We start from the raw sequence: 13257 nt of genomic DNA, 5'->3' as shown, positions 1-13257 counted from the left end.
GATTCACACTTGTTTTCCATGACAGCTGTTGTAACACCTTAGTGTCAGGATTGCAGACACACCACATTATTTAAATGCAACCGTTTTTAATCAGAGTTCTTGTCTGACCTGATAGGTGTGCGGATGAAAAGACTGCCAGGTGATGAAGTCATAATTAAGCTGCTAAAAAAGAAAAGATTAGGTGGAGATGTAGGGCGGCACAGAAGGAAGTTCTGTTTCCAAACTGATGTCTGGTTATTCATGTGCACAAGATGAACTGAATGAACTAGTGAAGTTTCATACCCACACTGATATGTTTTACATGGTATTTTCTCTGTGATTCTGGGGTAGTGACACCAACAGCTGAGTCACTGATAAATGTTATTAGTTTTGTATCGTCTTCATTTCTTATGAAACACATTGATGTGTTTCCCATTGTTTGTGGGTGGAATTTCTCTTTGTTTCACAAGTGGGTGTATCCATGCTGCTCGGCAGAACCCAAAGCAGCCTCCTCAGCCAGAGGGCTCAAAGGAGGAGCTTCAGCTACAGAGGAAAACCTTCCTGATAGACTGACTCACTGTATTTTATCTTTAATTCTTGAGTAGAGAGTTTACTCAGACTAAATGAGACAAAACTGTGCTGGACAATGCTCCTCAACTAGATAACAACAACTATGTGATTATTCCGTGAAATAGAAAGCCTTCATTAAAAACAGGTAAGCAAAGAAAACTGCTGACATCAACAGCTTCATTAAACCTTTTAGGGTTGAAGTCATGGTAACCCTAACCCCTATATTTGGGAAGAGACCAAAACAGAGTTTTTAGAAAAACTGTGATTTTTTATGCTTGTTTGTTAAAATTATGATTTTCTTTCTACCCTCAATGGGAAAACAATATAATAAAAGCCAAAAATGACATATTCTTATTGGCTCGGGTCAGAATAGGAGTTAGAGTTAGGAATAGTGAAGTTTGGGCTGTCACTGATTTAGACCTAAGAAGGTAAGTTTTTTAAAATGACATCATCTTTTCAGTTTCTTGTTAACACAAGGAATTTGTAGACTGCGTTTGTTTATCTGCTAATAAAAATGTGCTTAACTCTTTTTCATACCTCAAAGTATGACTAAATTTAACTCTAAATTTGTGATAATTATCTGCTAAAAACCACACTACTAAATTTGAATCAAAGCACATGGTTTTTGATTGGTGGAGTCAAGATTGCGCATGGCTTTGAAATGACCAGAAAAAAATTGCTTTGCATCTCAATGCTTACATGCCAAATGAGCCAATTATACTGGCTGTTAATCATCATGTGATCAAAAAGAACTCAGCTACAATCTATTTTACGCACTCGTTTGTGAGATCACTGTTACATATGGTTTTAGTTCATCTCTCTTTTGCAAATCTTCCATTTCCTCATCATGCTTCTTCACTTCATTTCTCTGCAGAGCTTTGCCTCTCGATCCAGATACACATAAATTCGCTATTGTACATTTAATAATTGTTTTATATTTTGAAACTCAGAAATTGTCAGATGTCAGATTTCTTCAGTGTAACTTGGTGTTTGTGTATTTGCAGCTGAATGGCACGGTGTTACTTTCGCTGGCGCAGGGTGTTAATCTGTGTGTGCACGCCTTGCATCTTCCTGGCCCTGCTCTTTGTCTACGTTGGTCTCACGGTGTGTATGAGCATGAGGAGCATGACAGCACCAGCGAGTGAAATCATGCCAAAGAGTTCTCATTTTGTGGCCAATGGAATTTTAAGAAATAAGACCTTCGTCTCACTCCCTAAAATTTTCTGGGAGAACCAACGTCAGAAAAAGGCTTTTTGGAACCAGCTCCAGCTGGTCGTTGACCGTCAATTTAACCCCATCCTGCACCCCCACAAAGCCAAGGGATTAATGAAGAATATCAGCTTTGATGATTTCCTGCTGAAGAAGAGTTTCTCTGCAGTTCGCAGACTCAACAACATGACATATAATGTTGACGAGCTACCACAACAGGTGCAAGACTTCACTAAGTACATGCAGACAAGAGACTACCCGGTTCTCCTCCAGCCAGGTGGAGAATGTGGAGCTCAGGGAAAAGACGAGCAGGAGGACCCTCTGATTCTCTTCGCCATCAAAACAACACTGGATAACTTCAACAACCGACAGGCTATTCGGCAGACCTGGGGCCAGGTGGGATGGGTGGCAGGACAGAAGATAAATGGCAGTGGCAGAGATAATGGTGGAGCCTATGTCCGCAGGGTGTTCCTGCTGGGCAAGCAAAACACCAAAGAACCGGGTGTGGATGTGTCTGCGTTACTCAAGTTGGAGAGTACGCTCTATGGAGATATTCTGCAGTGGGACTTTGAGGATACATTTTTCAATCTCACCTTGAAGGATGTGCTCTTCTGGAGCTGGTTCTCACACTCTTGCAAGCAGACCCACTTTGTCTTCAAAGGAGATGATGACATCTTTGTCAACACACCAAAACTGATAACCTACCTCCAGATCCAGATGGAGAAGCCGCATGTGAAGAAGAACATGCACAACTTCATGTTTGGGGACGTCATAGGAGCAGCTTCACCCAACCAAGTCAACATCTCAAAGTACTTTATCCCACACAGCTTCTACAAAGGGTTATACCCCGCGTATGCAGGCGGGGGAGGGTTGGTGTACTCGGGTCAGTTGACCAGACGTCTGCACTTCATTTCTAAAAGAGTTCACCTGTTCCCCATCGATGACGTGTACGTAGGGATGTGCATGGTTCGGCTCAATGCCTTCCCCACGCACAACCATGCCTTCCTCATGTTTGACTTCCCCAAAAATGAAGGGAAAGACCCGTGTTCGTACCACACCATCTTAGTGATCCACAAGAGAAGCCCCAAACAGGTGGTGAAACTTTGGGCTGACTTGAAAGAGACACAGGCACAATGTCGACATGTGCCTCTGAGAGTTGAAGAGAAGAAGAAAAACAAAATAACCCCCAGCACTTTGTAGCCACCTTGAAATGCCTCTGGGCAAGCTATACGGGCAGATATGTTGTTTAAGTTCAGTGGTCACTGAGACATAAAAACTGCATATAAAGAATAACAGGATTGCAGTAAAGGTTAAGTGGAAAAAGTACAGGCTTGGAAATGTAAAGGAACTCCTTTAAGGAAAATTCTAATAACCATTTTTGTAAAAAGGCATCCGAACCTTGTCCTACATTAATATAATATAAAACAATATTAGTACATGAGAAGGCAAATACTATTCCAATCTAAATTCTAATTCCCATGACAGCTTCATTCTGTTGTTTTTAAAAATAACCATTTTGTTGCCTACATTGTAGAGGGTGACTTTGCCTCCACACCTAAACAGTAAAATGGGACACTCAGGAGTAACCGTAATTTATGTGTAGTGGCTCAGCATAGGGAAAAGAATCACAAGTCTGTAATTTCTAATGTGAGCTCCAGTAGGTTTTCTTCATGTATAGACTGTGATCAGCTGACCTGCCACTCTTTGTGGATTTACACAACCAGATTCAACAAGATGTAAACAGTTTCACAAGCTATCTTCACTGATGTCTATCCTCTACACTAAAGTTAGAATTTGGTTAATTATTCCAAGTGTCATTAGGTTAACTTCAAATTCAGTACTTGCTACACTTGATGTAACCTAACACTGACCATGAGCACCTGCAGGCCCTTCGCACCAGTCCAACAAAGAGCTTTACAGCGGTCCCTTGTTTATCACGGGAGTTACTTTCTAAAAATAACCCGTGATAGGTGAAATCCACGAAGTAGCCAACTTTTTTTTTTTTTTTACCATTATTATAGATGTTTTAAGGCTGTAAAACCCCTCCCTACACAGTTTATACACTTTTCTCAGACAGGCACGGACATTTTCACACTTTTCTCTCTAGTTTAAACACTCTCAAAGTTCAAACCTTCGTAGAAAAATAAGTCCAGTATCATAGAATGAAACCAAAGATCAAACCCTGTTTTCAGGTCCAGAACACGGGATTTTGTTTCGCTAAATGTGCCTCATAATCCAAAAAATACGGTAACTTCTACCTTCCTTTAGCACGTCCAGAAGTCCAACATTTTGTGCGATGGTTAGCAATAGCATCGTCCTCTGCCTTTGGGTGCTACCGCAGGTGCGTTTGATGGTGTAAAATGTTTCGTTGACATTGTTGTGTTTGTTGGGGAGAAAACTTACAAACATACAGTCACTGTCTACTATTTATTTTTTCACTTCATAAGTCTATGTTCTTCACTTATAGTTAAAACACTGAATAATGTGAATGACTAGCACTTTAATAATAATTTGCAAAGCATTACATTATTTTTAAATATATTTTTTCATTTCTTTCATGCTCCTGTTTGTACTATGAAATTAAAATACCTTGCAGACTGGTTTGTTAAACTTTGACTACTTGCTTACTCTAAGCATGCAATAATGCAAAGTTTGAATGCCTGCAAAATGGATATAGTAGGAAGTATGAGGGAATGAGGTGGGGTCATTGTCTCACAAACAGCACTGTATACTGGGTGGCTGTAGCTCAGGTGGCAGAGCAGGTCAGCCACTAATCAGAAGATCGGTGGTTCGATCCCAGGTTGCCTCCTGGCTGCATGCCAAATATCCTTGGGCAAGATACTAACCCCATGTTTGCCTACTGGTGGTGGTCAGAGGGCCCGGTGGCGCCAGTGTCCGGCAGCCTCGCCTCTGTCAGTGCGCCCCAGGGCAGCTGTGGCTACAATGTAGCTTGCCATTGCCAGTGTGTGAATGTGTGTGTGAATGGGTGAATGACTGAATGTAGTGTAAAGCGCTTTGGGGTCCTTAGGGACTGAGTAAAGCGCTATACAAATGCAGGCCATTTACCATTTATAAAACAAAAACTACACACAATATTCGAAGCACATAGTGCACTGTGGGAATTTACGACTGTGCGTAAATCCCCCCTAATATTGGTATGAACCAGCTCAGACACTAAGGCTACATTCACACTGCAGGTCTTAATGCTCAATTCCGATTTTTTGATCAAATCCGATTTTGTCTGCTTGTTCACACTACAAATAAAATCAGACAGCAAACGCGCTCTAGTGTGAACGCTCAAAGCGGCCCGCATGCGCAAAAGAAGACGTCACACACAACGCGCTCTGTACACCCAGAGCAAACAATATTGTTTGACTGATGGCCCTTAATATAAAGACTTCGGACTTTACGTTTCCCAATTTTTGCTTTAAGTTTTGTTATTTACATAATAATGTAGATAACCTAATAATTATCCTTATTGCTGTTTTAGAGGAGCGGTGCTTCAAAGGATAGTTGCAGATTTCTGTCAGAATCGGCAGATTATACAGTACATAAAATATACGTGAAAATAAAATGTTCACGTTTCTCCAACATTGTCTTCCCAACAGTTTCACTAACATCTACACTGGATGGCCAGGAAGTGTTTGCGATGTCTTCTCCGGAGCTGATAATTGGCGTCTGTCTTGTGTCAGTGACGTAAAAGACGGATTTAATGCGACCTGACCATTCAAACAGCAGTCGCTTTCTAAAACATCGGATATGTATCGGAATCAGTACCACATACGAAAGTGACCCAGATCGGATTTGAAAATATCGGATTTGTGCCGTTCACACTGTCATACCATGATCGGATATGGGTCGCATAGGGTAAAAAAAAATCGGATTTGATGCGCTTTCGCCTGCAGTGTGAACGTAGCCAAAGTCGGGGCTGCATCAAGACACGAGGACTAAACCCCAATTCAACCAGACCCAGAACTGATCCGGAGTTAAAACAGGACTACAACAGTTCAAAATCAGGACTACTTAGGATTTAACCAAGACAGAACCAGAATCAGAACTAAATGAGCACTAAAATCATCATAGACCTGCACTACACTTATTTTTTAATTCTACCAAAGTCCAATATTTAGATTCAGAAAAGTTTATATAATTATTTAGCCTTGTTGTGCAAACAAGCCTGCATAACTTAATAAATATAGAATTTGAAAAATAACAAACCTAAAAAGAAACACTAGGTACGAGATACATGAGGACATGTGATACAGTGATACTTTTGGCAAACAACCATTTGACTAACATGTGTGTCTCACCTGCTCTTGTTCCATCTCTGTGCTGTCCTCATTCTCTCTCTCCCTCTCTGTTCCTCTCTCTCACTCTTTGTGCTGAAAATCAAGCCAAACACCAACATCATCAAACATACAGTTGAAACCACATATTTACAAACTCTTCAGATAAAAACACTTTTTTAATTGTAACATCAAATCAGACTAAATGTTTATTTTTTTTAGATTGATAAAACATAAAAAACACATTTGTTAACTTTAAGAGTAAAGAGATAAACTATCTGTATTTCTTAATTGCAAATGGCACCAAATTGTATTCAAAATTGAGCCCCACTTATGGAGCTCCACAATTCTTTTCCTGGTGTTTTGGTTGACATCTCTTGATGTTCCCATTTCAAAGAAACAGGCTCTGTGTTTTGCCTTATATGGATCCACAGCTGTGCCACCAGTTTACTCACATGGACTCTACTAACCTATCAGAAGCTTCTTCAGCTCAGAATGGAATCGTCTGGAGTTTTCTTATTAATTAACAATAAACTTAGTGTATATGTACTCCTAAATTTGATGAAAGTGATAAAAAATAGACAGCTCTGTCTCTTTTTATTCTGACATTTAACTAATTCAAAAGATATTTCAACATTTATTTATCCAAAACAAAACAAGTTTACTCTAAATTGATGTTGTACAGTAAAAAAATGTTCTTGTGTTTTCCATAAAGTGTATGTAAATATCTGGTTTCAACTGTGAATATACTGCTGTGTGTTGAAATTCCTCTTGTTTTGCATAGTTCACACTGAACAACATACAAAGCATAATATATAAAATAACATCTACCTGAGTTTTTTTCTTTGATAGAAGCCCCTTATGTCCATTCTTGTATATCAGTGCATTACTGAAACCGATTTATTTAGTCGTGGAGGGAAACAACTGAAAATATGAAATAAACACACATGTAAGCTAAGACTCTCTAAAGAAACAGCATTGTTGTTGTTCAGCTTTTCATTTCGCCATTTGTTGATTCACTTAAAGAACAAGTAACGTAATATGGGTCAAGTGATCAGTTTAATATCAATCTTTCGTGATACACCGTCATATTTACATTATTTGTACAGTACGAATGATTTGCTCTCCTCTGTCTGCCTGGCTGCGTTTCTCCAACAGCGCACTCGCAGGCAGCAGCTGCCCCCGCGCCCTCGCTCAGTCACTAAGGCTACGTTCACACTGCAGGTCTTAATGCTCAATTCCAATTTTTTTGATCAAATCCGATTTTTTTGTCTGCTCGTTCACACTACAAATAAAATCAGACAGCAAACGCGCTCTAGTGTGAACGCATGCGCAAAAAAAGACGTCACACACAACGCGCTCTGTTTAGACCCAGAGCAAACAATATTGTTTGACTGATGGCCCTTAATATAAAGACTTCAGACTTTATGTTTCCCAATTTTTGCTTTAAGTTATTTTGTTATTTACATAATAATGTAAAAAACCTAGTAATTATCCTCATTTCTGTTTTAGAGGAGCGGTGCTTCAAAGGATAGTTGCAGATTTCTGTCAGAATCTGGAGATTATACAATACAAATAAAATGTTCACATTGTCTTCCCAACAGTTTCACTGACATCTACACTGGATGGCCAGGAAGCGTTCGCGATGTCTTCTCCGGCGCTGATAATTGGCGTCTGTCTTGTGACAGTGACGTAAAAGACGGATTTAATGCGACATGACCGTTCAAACAGCAGAGGTGTCTCCCAGAAACACTTCCCTTGTGCTTTTGGAAATCAGTTTTTTCCTATTTCTGTTTTTTTTTTCCTATTTCTGTTGTGTTTTGTGTGCTTTTGCAGCATTTTTCTTATTGCTGGTGTTTTCTTAAGTTGCAGTCCATTCGGCCTCTCAGGGCCACCGTACCATATAAATAAAACTGAATTAAATTGAATGAGTTAAACAAGACAACAGGTATTCCGAGTTTCAGGTTATAGCAGCTGAACTAGTTTTGCAGTGCCAAGGCTCAAAACAAACCAAACAAATGTGATATCTGTTTTATTGTAATATATATCTGGATTTTCATGTCTGAGTTCATAAATGATCAAGACTGAAACAATCTCATCCCATTACAAGTGGAATTAAAATCCAACTGATAGTGGACTACAGTATTAAACTTTAGGCGATAAATAAGAGATTGGCATTCATCCAAACACTAAGGCTAAAGCAGTCAGGCAAAGGTGGAGTTGGTTGGTGTTTCCCGTCCTTGACAGGGAGGAAAAACAGGTCTGTTCTCCTCCAGTTTTGTGCACTGTCACAAAGTGGAGCGTTAAATCCAATAAAGCTCCTTCAACAGTTCCGTGTGTATGACCGCAGTGTTTAATTCATGTATAGATTAGTGCACAGTGTTTCACTACATGTATTATTTGATATAATTATTGTAGGATACATTTCAGGTATTCATGGGCTTTTGAAAAAACTGAGTGTACATTCTTATTTAAAATTATTTTTGTCAAAATACGACACAGATGCTTTCATTGTGCAATTACTCAGTGAGAGCAAAATTGTAATGACAGGAATCATCTCTCTTCTGTTCAATGTCATGTGAGTTATGACGAAGTTTTCTCACACCTTGGGGGAAGAAATGTGTCAGCCAAAAAGGCGTGGGACTGGTTCCACTTGCAGTAGGAATTTTCTGTGCGCTGGCGACACTGTGATGTAATTTCTGAGAATCCATATATTGTAGTTTTTTTCCCAGATATGCTAGTGTGACATCTACACAACCTTTTCCGGAGGAGATGGCTGCTTGACTGCGTAATAATGAAATGCATTCAGGATTAAGTCTTGAATCCGGCAAGATGGAGACATGCACAGGAAGATATCGAGTCAGTGTGACATAAGCATACTCTGCTTGGGATTTATTCCATTTCAAAAGCTTTTCAGTCATTTCACAAATTAACTTTTGCTGCTGGATAAGATGAAAATAAAACAGCTTTCATTTGTAACTCAAGCTGATACAATAATTTTTAGAACCATATCCAGCACCAATAGGACAATTGGATTTTCTTTGGCAGCAAAATTAAACAGGTTTCTACAGAAAAGGTTGCATAAATTTAACGTCATCGTACAAATATACTGTGTGCCCTTTTATATAAGGTACCAGTGATGTGCAATGGACCTATCATCAGAAAAAAACACTAGAAATGTATCCCATGTTAAATTTCAGATACATTTTAATCTCACAGATTTGTAAAACAAGCAGGAATTACTAAATACATTGAACGAGCCCAGCCATTCAGTACATGAACTGCAGAGGGCGCTGTTGCAGGTGGACCATTGCTTCAGATCATCATAGCGTCAGTCAGTGATGACAGCAATACAGGAGAGCATGCTGTCGCATCTGTTTCACAACTCCTGATTGTCCGTGTCCTCAGTGCTGCTGCTATGAGGCATTTTCCCTCCTTTTCTCTTTGTCCTGATCCCTGTCCTCATCCTCTTCGCTATCGTCCTCCTCCTCCTCACTTTCACTGTACTGATAGTTACAGCGGTTAGTGTTTACAAAGAGGTCGCTATCGTCATCTTCAGAATCGCTAGCATCCTCGTCCTCGTCCTTTTCCAGCTCTTTCTTTGTCTTATCCTGCGTCGAATGCTCGTCCATAAAGCCCTCTGGCCTGGAGACAAGAAAAAAATGTAAAAAGTGCAAAACATGTGACAAATGAGGCTGATCGAGGAACGTAAAGGTTGTGCAGTGTGTTCCCAACTACCAGAGGTTCTGTTTTTGTAGGTATTGAATGTGATCCTTGTAGAGAATAAAGCTGATCTCTGCCTTCACCTTCTCTCCTTCTTCAATAGGATCCACAATCACATAGTCACCTTTGGAGTGAGAAGATGAAATTTAAATGAATGAACATAAATGGGGGTCTTATTTAGACCAGTACTAGCTAGCGGGAGATCACATTACTAACTTATATGTTTGCACTACGATATATATTATTCTTTTGTTTTGAAAAGGCAATGAACACCATGACAACGAGGTTCACTGTACTGTATACATTATGGATGTGCAGCTGATAAGTCTCCAGCAAGTAAGGTGCAGTGAAATATCAAAAGTGTAAACTAACTGGTATGCCCACAAAAAGCACCCCAATTTTGTTGTGGGCAGCAGCACACACGGTGCAGCATGAACGTCTGTGCCACAAGCCACTAAATAACATTTACCACCAGCTGTCACTGGATTATTACTCGACGTTTTAAACACGTAACTTCCCTTTCCATTGCTTACCTCTCTTGATCCAGATGTTCTTGCGGAACTTGGTGGGCATGCTCACCAAGAAGGTCTCACCCTGAGCTGTGACAGCATCATGTAGGTTGTTACCACGGCTCCCAGTTACCTGTAAAAGTGAAGAAGTAGAGGAAACATGGAATCAGAAAAATACACTCAACAGCCACTTTATGAGGTGCACTTGTTCAACTGCTTGTTAATGTAAAATGTTGCAGAGGATGGTCAATGGACTTAGGTGTGTGAAAATGGTCAAGACAACCTGCGGAAGTTAAAACTGTGCATCAGAATGGGGAAGAAGGCCGATTTAAGTGACACTGAATGTGGCATGGTTGTTGGTGTCAGCAAGCTGGTCTAAATATTTTCAGAAACTGCTGATGTGAGACACAATTATCGCTACAACTTACAGAGAATAGTTAAATATCCACTCGTTACAACCACAATGTGCAGAAGAGCATCTCTGAACACAGAGCATATCAAACCTTGTTGTAAAGGGACTACAGCCGCAGAAGACCACACTGGGTCAGGTGTCAGCCAAGAACAGGAAACTGAGGCTATAATTTGCACAGACTCACCAAAACTGGGCAATTCAGTTCAATTTTATTTACATTAAATAACAACAAATCACAAGGAAAGTCACCTCAAGGTGCCATATATTGTAAGGTAGAGACCCTACAATAATAGAGAGAAAAGAATCAAATGACCCCCTTTGAGCAAGCACCAGTAGAAACAGGCTCAGGGAGGAGCAGCCATCTGCTGCAACCGGGGGCGAGGGGAGGCAGAAAGAGAAAAAGACACTGGGGACGAGATCAAGAGAATAGTAATAACTAATGATTCACTGCAGAGTGGTGTATAAACACAGTGGGTGAAAACACTGAGTGAAGAAGAAACACTTTGAAGCCCCTGGAGGCCTAGATCTATTGCAGTCACCTGATTCAGCCCTAACTATATCTATGAAAAGGAAAGCTTTAATGCTAGTCTTAAAAGTAGAGAGGGCATCTTTCTCCTGAATCCAAACTGGAAACTGATTCCACGGAAGACGAGCCTGAAAGCTGAAGGCTCTCCCTGCCATTGCACTTTTAAATACCCGAGGAACCACAAGTAAGCCTGAAGTCTGGGAGCAAAGTGCTTTATTAGGGTGAAACTGCACTATGAGATCTTTCAGATAAGACGGGGCCTAATTATTCAAGACCCTCTATGTAAGGAAAAGGATTTTAAACTAAATTATGGATTTAACAGGGAGCCAATGAAGAGAAACCAATACGGGAGAAATCTGCTCTCTCTTTCTAGTCCCTGTCAGTACTCTCATTACAGTGTTTTGGATCAACTGAAGGCTTTTCAGTGAGTTTTTAGGTCAGCTTGATAATAATGAATTACAATAGTCCAGCCTAAAACTAGACACGTGAACTAGTTTTTCAGGATCACTCTGAGACTGGATGTTGTTAATTTTAGAGATAGTGGGAAATGTAAGAAAGACAACAGAACACTGGGAAGGCGTTGCCTGGTCTGATGAGTTTACCTCTCTGCTGCATCATTCAGATAGAAGGGTCAGAAACAACCTGAAAGCATCCTGCCTTGTATGAACAGTTCAGGATTGTGGTGGTTTAATAGTGTAATAGTTGCCACACTTTTGAGCCTTTTACCAAAGCATCACAACAGCATCACTCATCTTACACAAGTACACAGATGGTTAACAGCTCAGATCATCTCAAACTGGTTATTTGAACATGACAATGAGTTCAGTCTACTGTAAACATTATGGATGTGCAGCTGACAAATCTGCAATAACTTTGTGTTGCCATCATGCCAACATGGACTAAAAGGAATGCTTCCAGTACTTTGTTGAACCTGTGCCGTGAAGAATTAAAGTGGGCATGAAACACTACTGTATAAAGGCCAGTAAATTACCCAGCCCTGTAGATGTCACACTCTCTGTGAAGGTGGATTTAAGAAATAATTGCTTATAGTTTTTAGAACAAGTTTAATGCCATCTTGTGTCAGTATAGAACATGATATCAATGGGTTGGTTGTTTGGTTGCGTCTAACAGATTTACATTAGTTTATGTTAGCTTACTAGTAATAATTAGTTTGACTAGCTGCACTGAAACAGGAAAAATCCACTTGTTAGCGTTAATGTTTGGGTTTGAGCAGGGCACCACAGTGTAAATAAGCCTTTCTACAAGTAGTGTTACATGTCCACTTTAAGGCAGCTCTGGAGTTAAATGGGGGTCTTACCTGTACTTCCAATCTGTACCTAAGTACACAAGTATCCAGTGTATGCTGCTGATTACTAAAATGTGAATGTTGTAGTATGTAGGAAACACAGGGAACTTTATACAAAGTTTACCTTTACGATCTGCTGGTTTTCTGTGGGTGTGACAAAGTCTCCAAGAACCTCCTTGACAACGTGTTTGCGTTTAGTGGCCTGTGACATTATAACCGACAGCCTTCACGTTCCTTCGCCAGCTGAGAAAGAAAGAGTGGGTCGAAAGTTCTAGTTAACTAAAGACACATTTAAAGGCTACCCCTAACAGTAACAACCAACGCTGAAAGGTCAGCTTAATGTGATTACCAGCAAAATTTAATATTTTTTTATTTATAAACGTCTATAAAACTTTCTGTGTACCTTAATAATTTAAACTTCCTCTGCCAATTTTCTTCTAAACAGTAAGTAGTTGCTTACGAATAATAACTTAGCGGAAAAGGCTAACATTAGCTGTCTCCACATTAGCAGGTTAAATACTACCTTGAAAGAAAGAAAGACAGGAGTGGCTGTTTGTCTTTTTGACGCAGAATGTGTCTCCGAGCAGCAGGTATACGTTCGTGTACAAAAAGAACCTGAAATATTCAGTCACAAAAAAAATGGAATGACATGCGTTCTTGTTTTCAGTACACAGTGCGGGGAAAGACAGGGAACGTTACACTTCCGATGTCAAGTGGGGTATATTTTCAAAATAAAA

General features: G+C 40.0%; 2 protein-coding genes across 2 annotated transcripts; one reads left to right on the top strand and one right to left on the bottom strand.

The window, feature by feature from the left end:
• Positions 1 to 306: 306 nt before the first annotated feature.
• On the top strand, positions 307 to 3800 carry LOC120724418 (N-acetyllactosaminide beta-1,3-N-acetylglucosaminyltransferase 2). The gene is made up of 2 exons (XM_040016620.1): positions 307 to 694; positions 1554 to 3800. The coding sequence occupies exon 2, from the start codon at positions 1558 to 1560 to the stop codon at positions 2956 to 2958; it is 1401 nt and encodes a 466-aa protein (XP_039872554.1). The 5' UTR covers positions 307 to 694; positions 1554 to 1557; the 3' UTR covers positions 2959 to 3800.
• Positions 3801 to 8772: 4972 nt separating this feature from the next.
• eif1ad (eukaryotic translation initiation factor 1A domain containing) lies at positions 8773 to 13231 on the bottom strand. The gene is made up of 5 exons (XM_040015711.1): positions 13044 to 13231; positions 12645 to 12763; positions 10301 to 10409; positions 9783 to 9891; positions 8773 to 9689 (listed from the first exon to the last, which is right to left on the bottom strand). Exons 2-5 carry the CDS (start codon positions 12729 to 12731, stop codon positions 9461 to 9463), a joined length of 534 nt encoding a protein of 177 aa, XP_039871645.1. The 5' UTR covers positions 12732 to 12763; positions 13044 to 13231; the 3' UTR covers positions 8773 to 9460.
• Between the last annotated feature and the right edge of the window lie 26 nt (positions 13232 to 13257).

Source organism: Simochromis diagramma, unplaced genomic scaffold (assembly GCF_900408965.1).
Source record: "Simochromis diagramma unplaced genomic scaffold, fSimDia1.1 OVJJ01000685.1, whole genome shotgun sequence".
NCBI classification, from domain to species: Eukaryota; Metazoa; Chordata; class Actinopteri; order Cichliformes; family Cichlidae; genus Simochromis; species Simochromis diagramma.
The sequence above is the reverse complement of the archived record's forward strand: the minus strand, read 5'-3'. Positions and strand labels throughout refer to the sequence as shown.

Excerpts from the sequence above, each read along its gene's own strand:
- LOC120724418 (XM_040016620.1), top strand. The coding sequence starts at position 1,558 with ATGGCACGGTGTTACTTTCGCTGGCGCAGGGTGTTAATCTGTGTGTGC.
- eif1ad (XM_040015711.1), bottom strand. The coding sequence starts at position 12,731 with ATGTCACAGGCCACTAAACGCAAACACGTTGTCAAGGAGGTTCTTGGA. Across the intron at positions 10,410-12,644 it reads AAAACCAGCAGATCGTAAAG|GTAACTGGGAGCCGTGGTAA; the intron begins GTAAACTTTGTA and ends TCACTTTTACAG. Across the intron at positions 9,690-9,782 it reads CTACAAAAACAGAACCTCTG|GCCAGAGGGCTTTATGGACG; the intron begins GTAGTTGGGAAC and ends TCTTGTCTCCAG.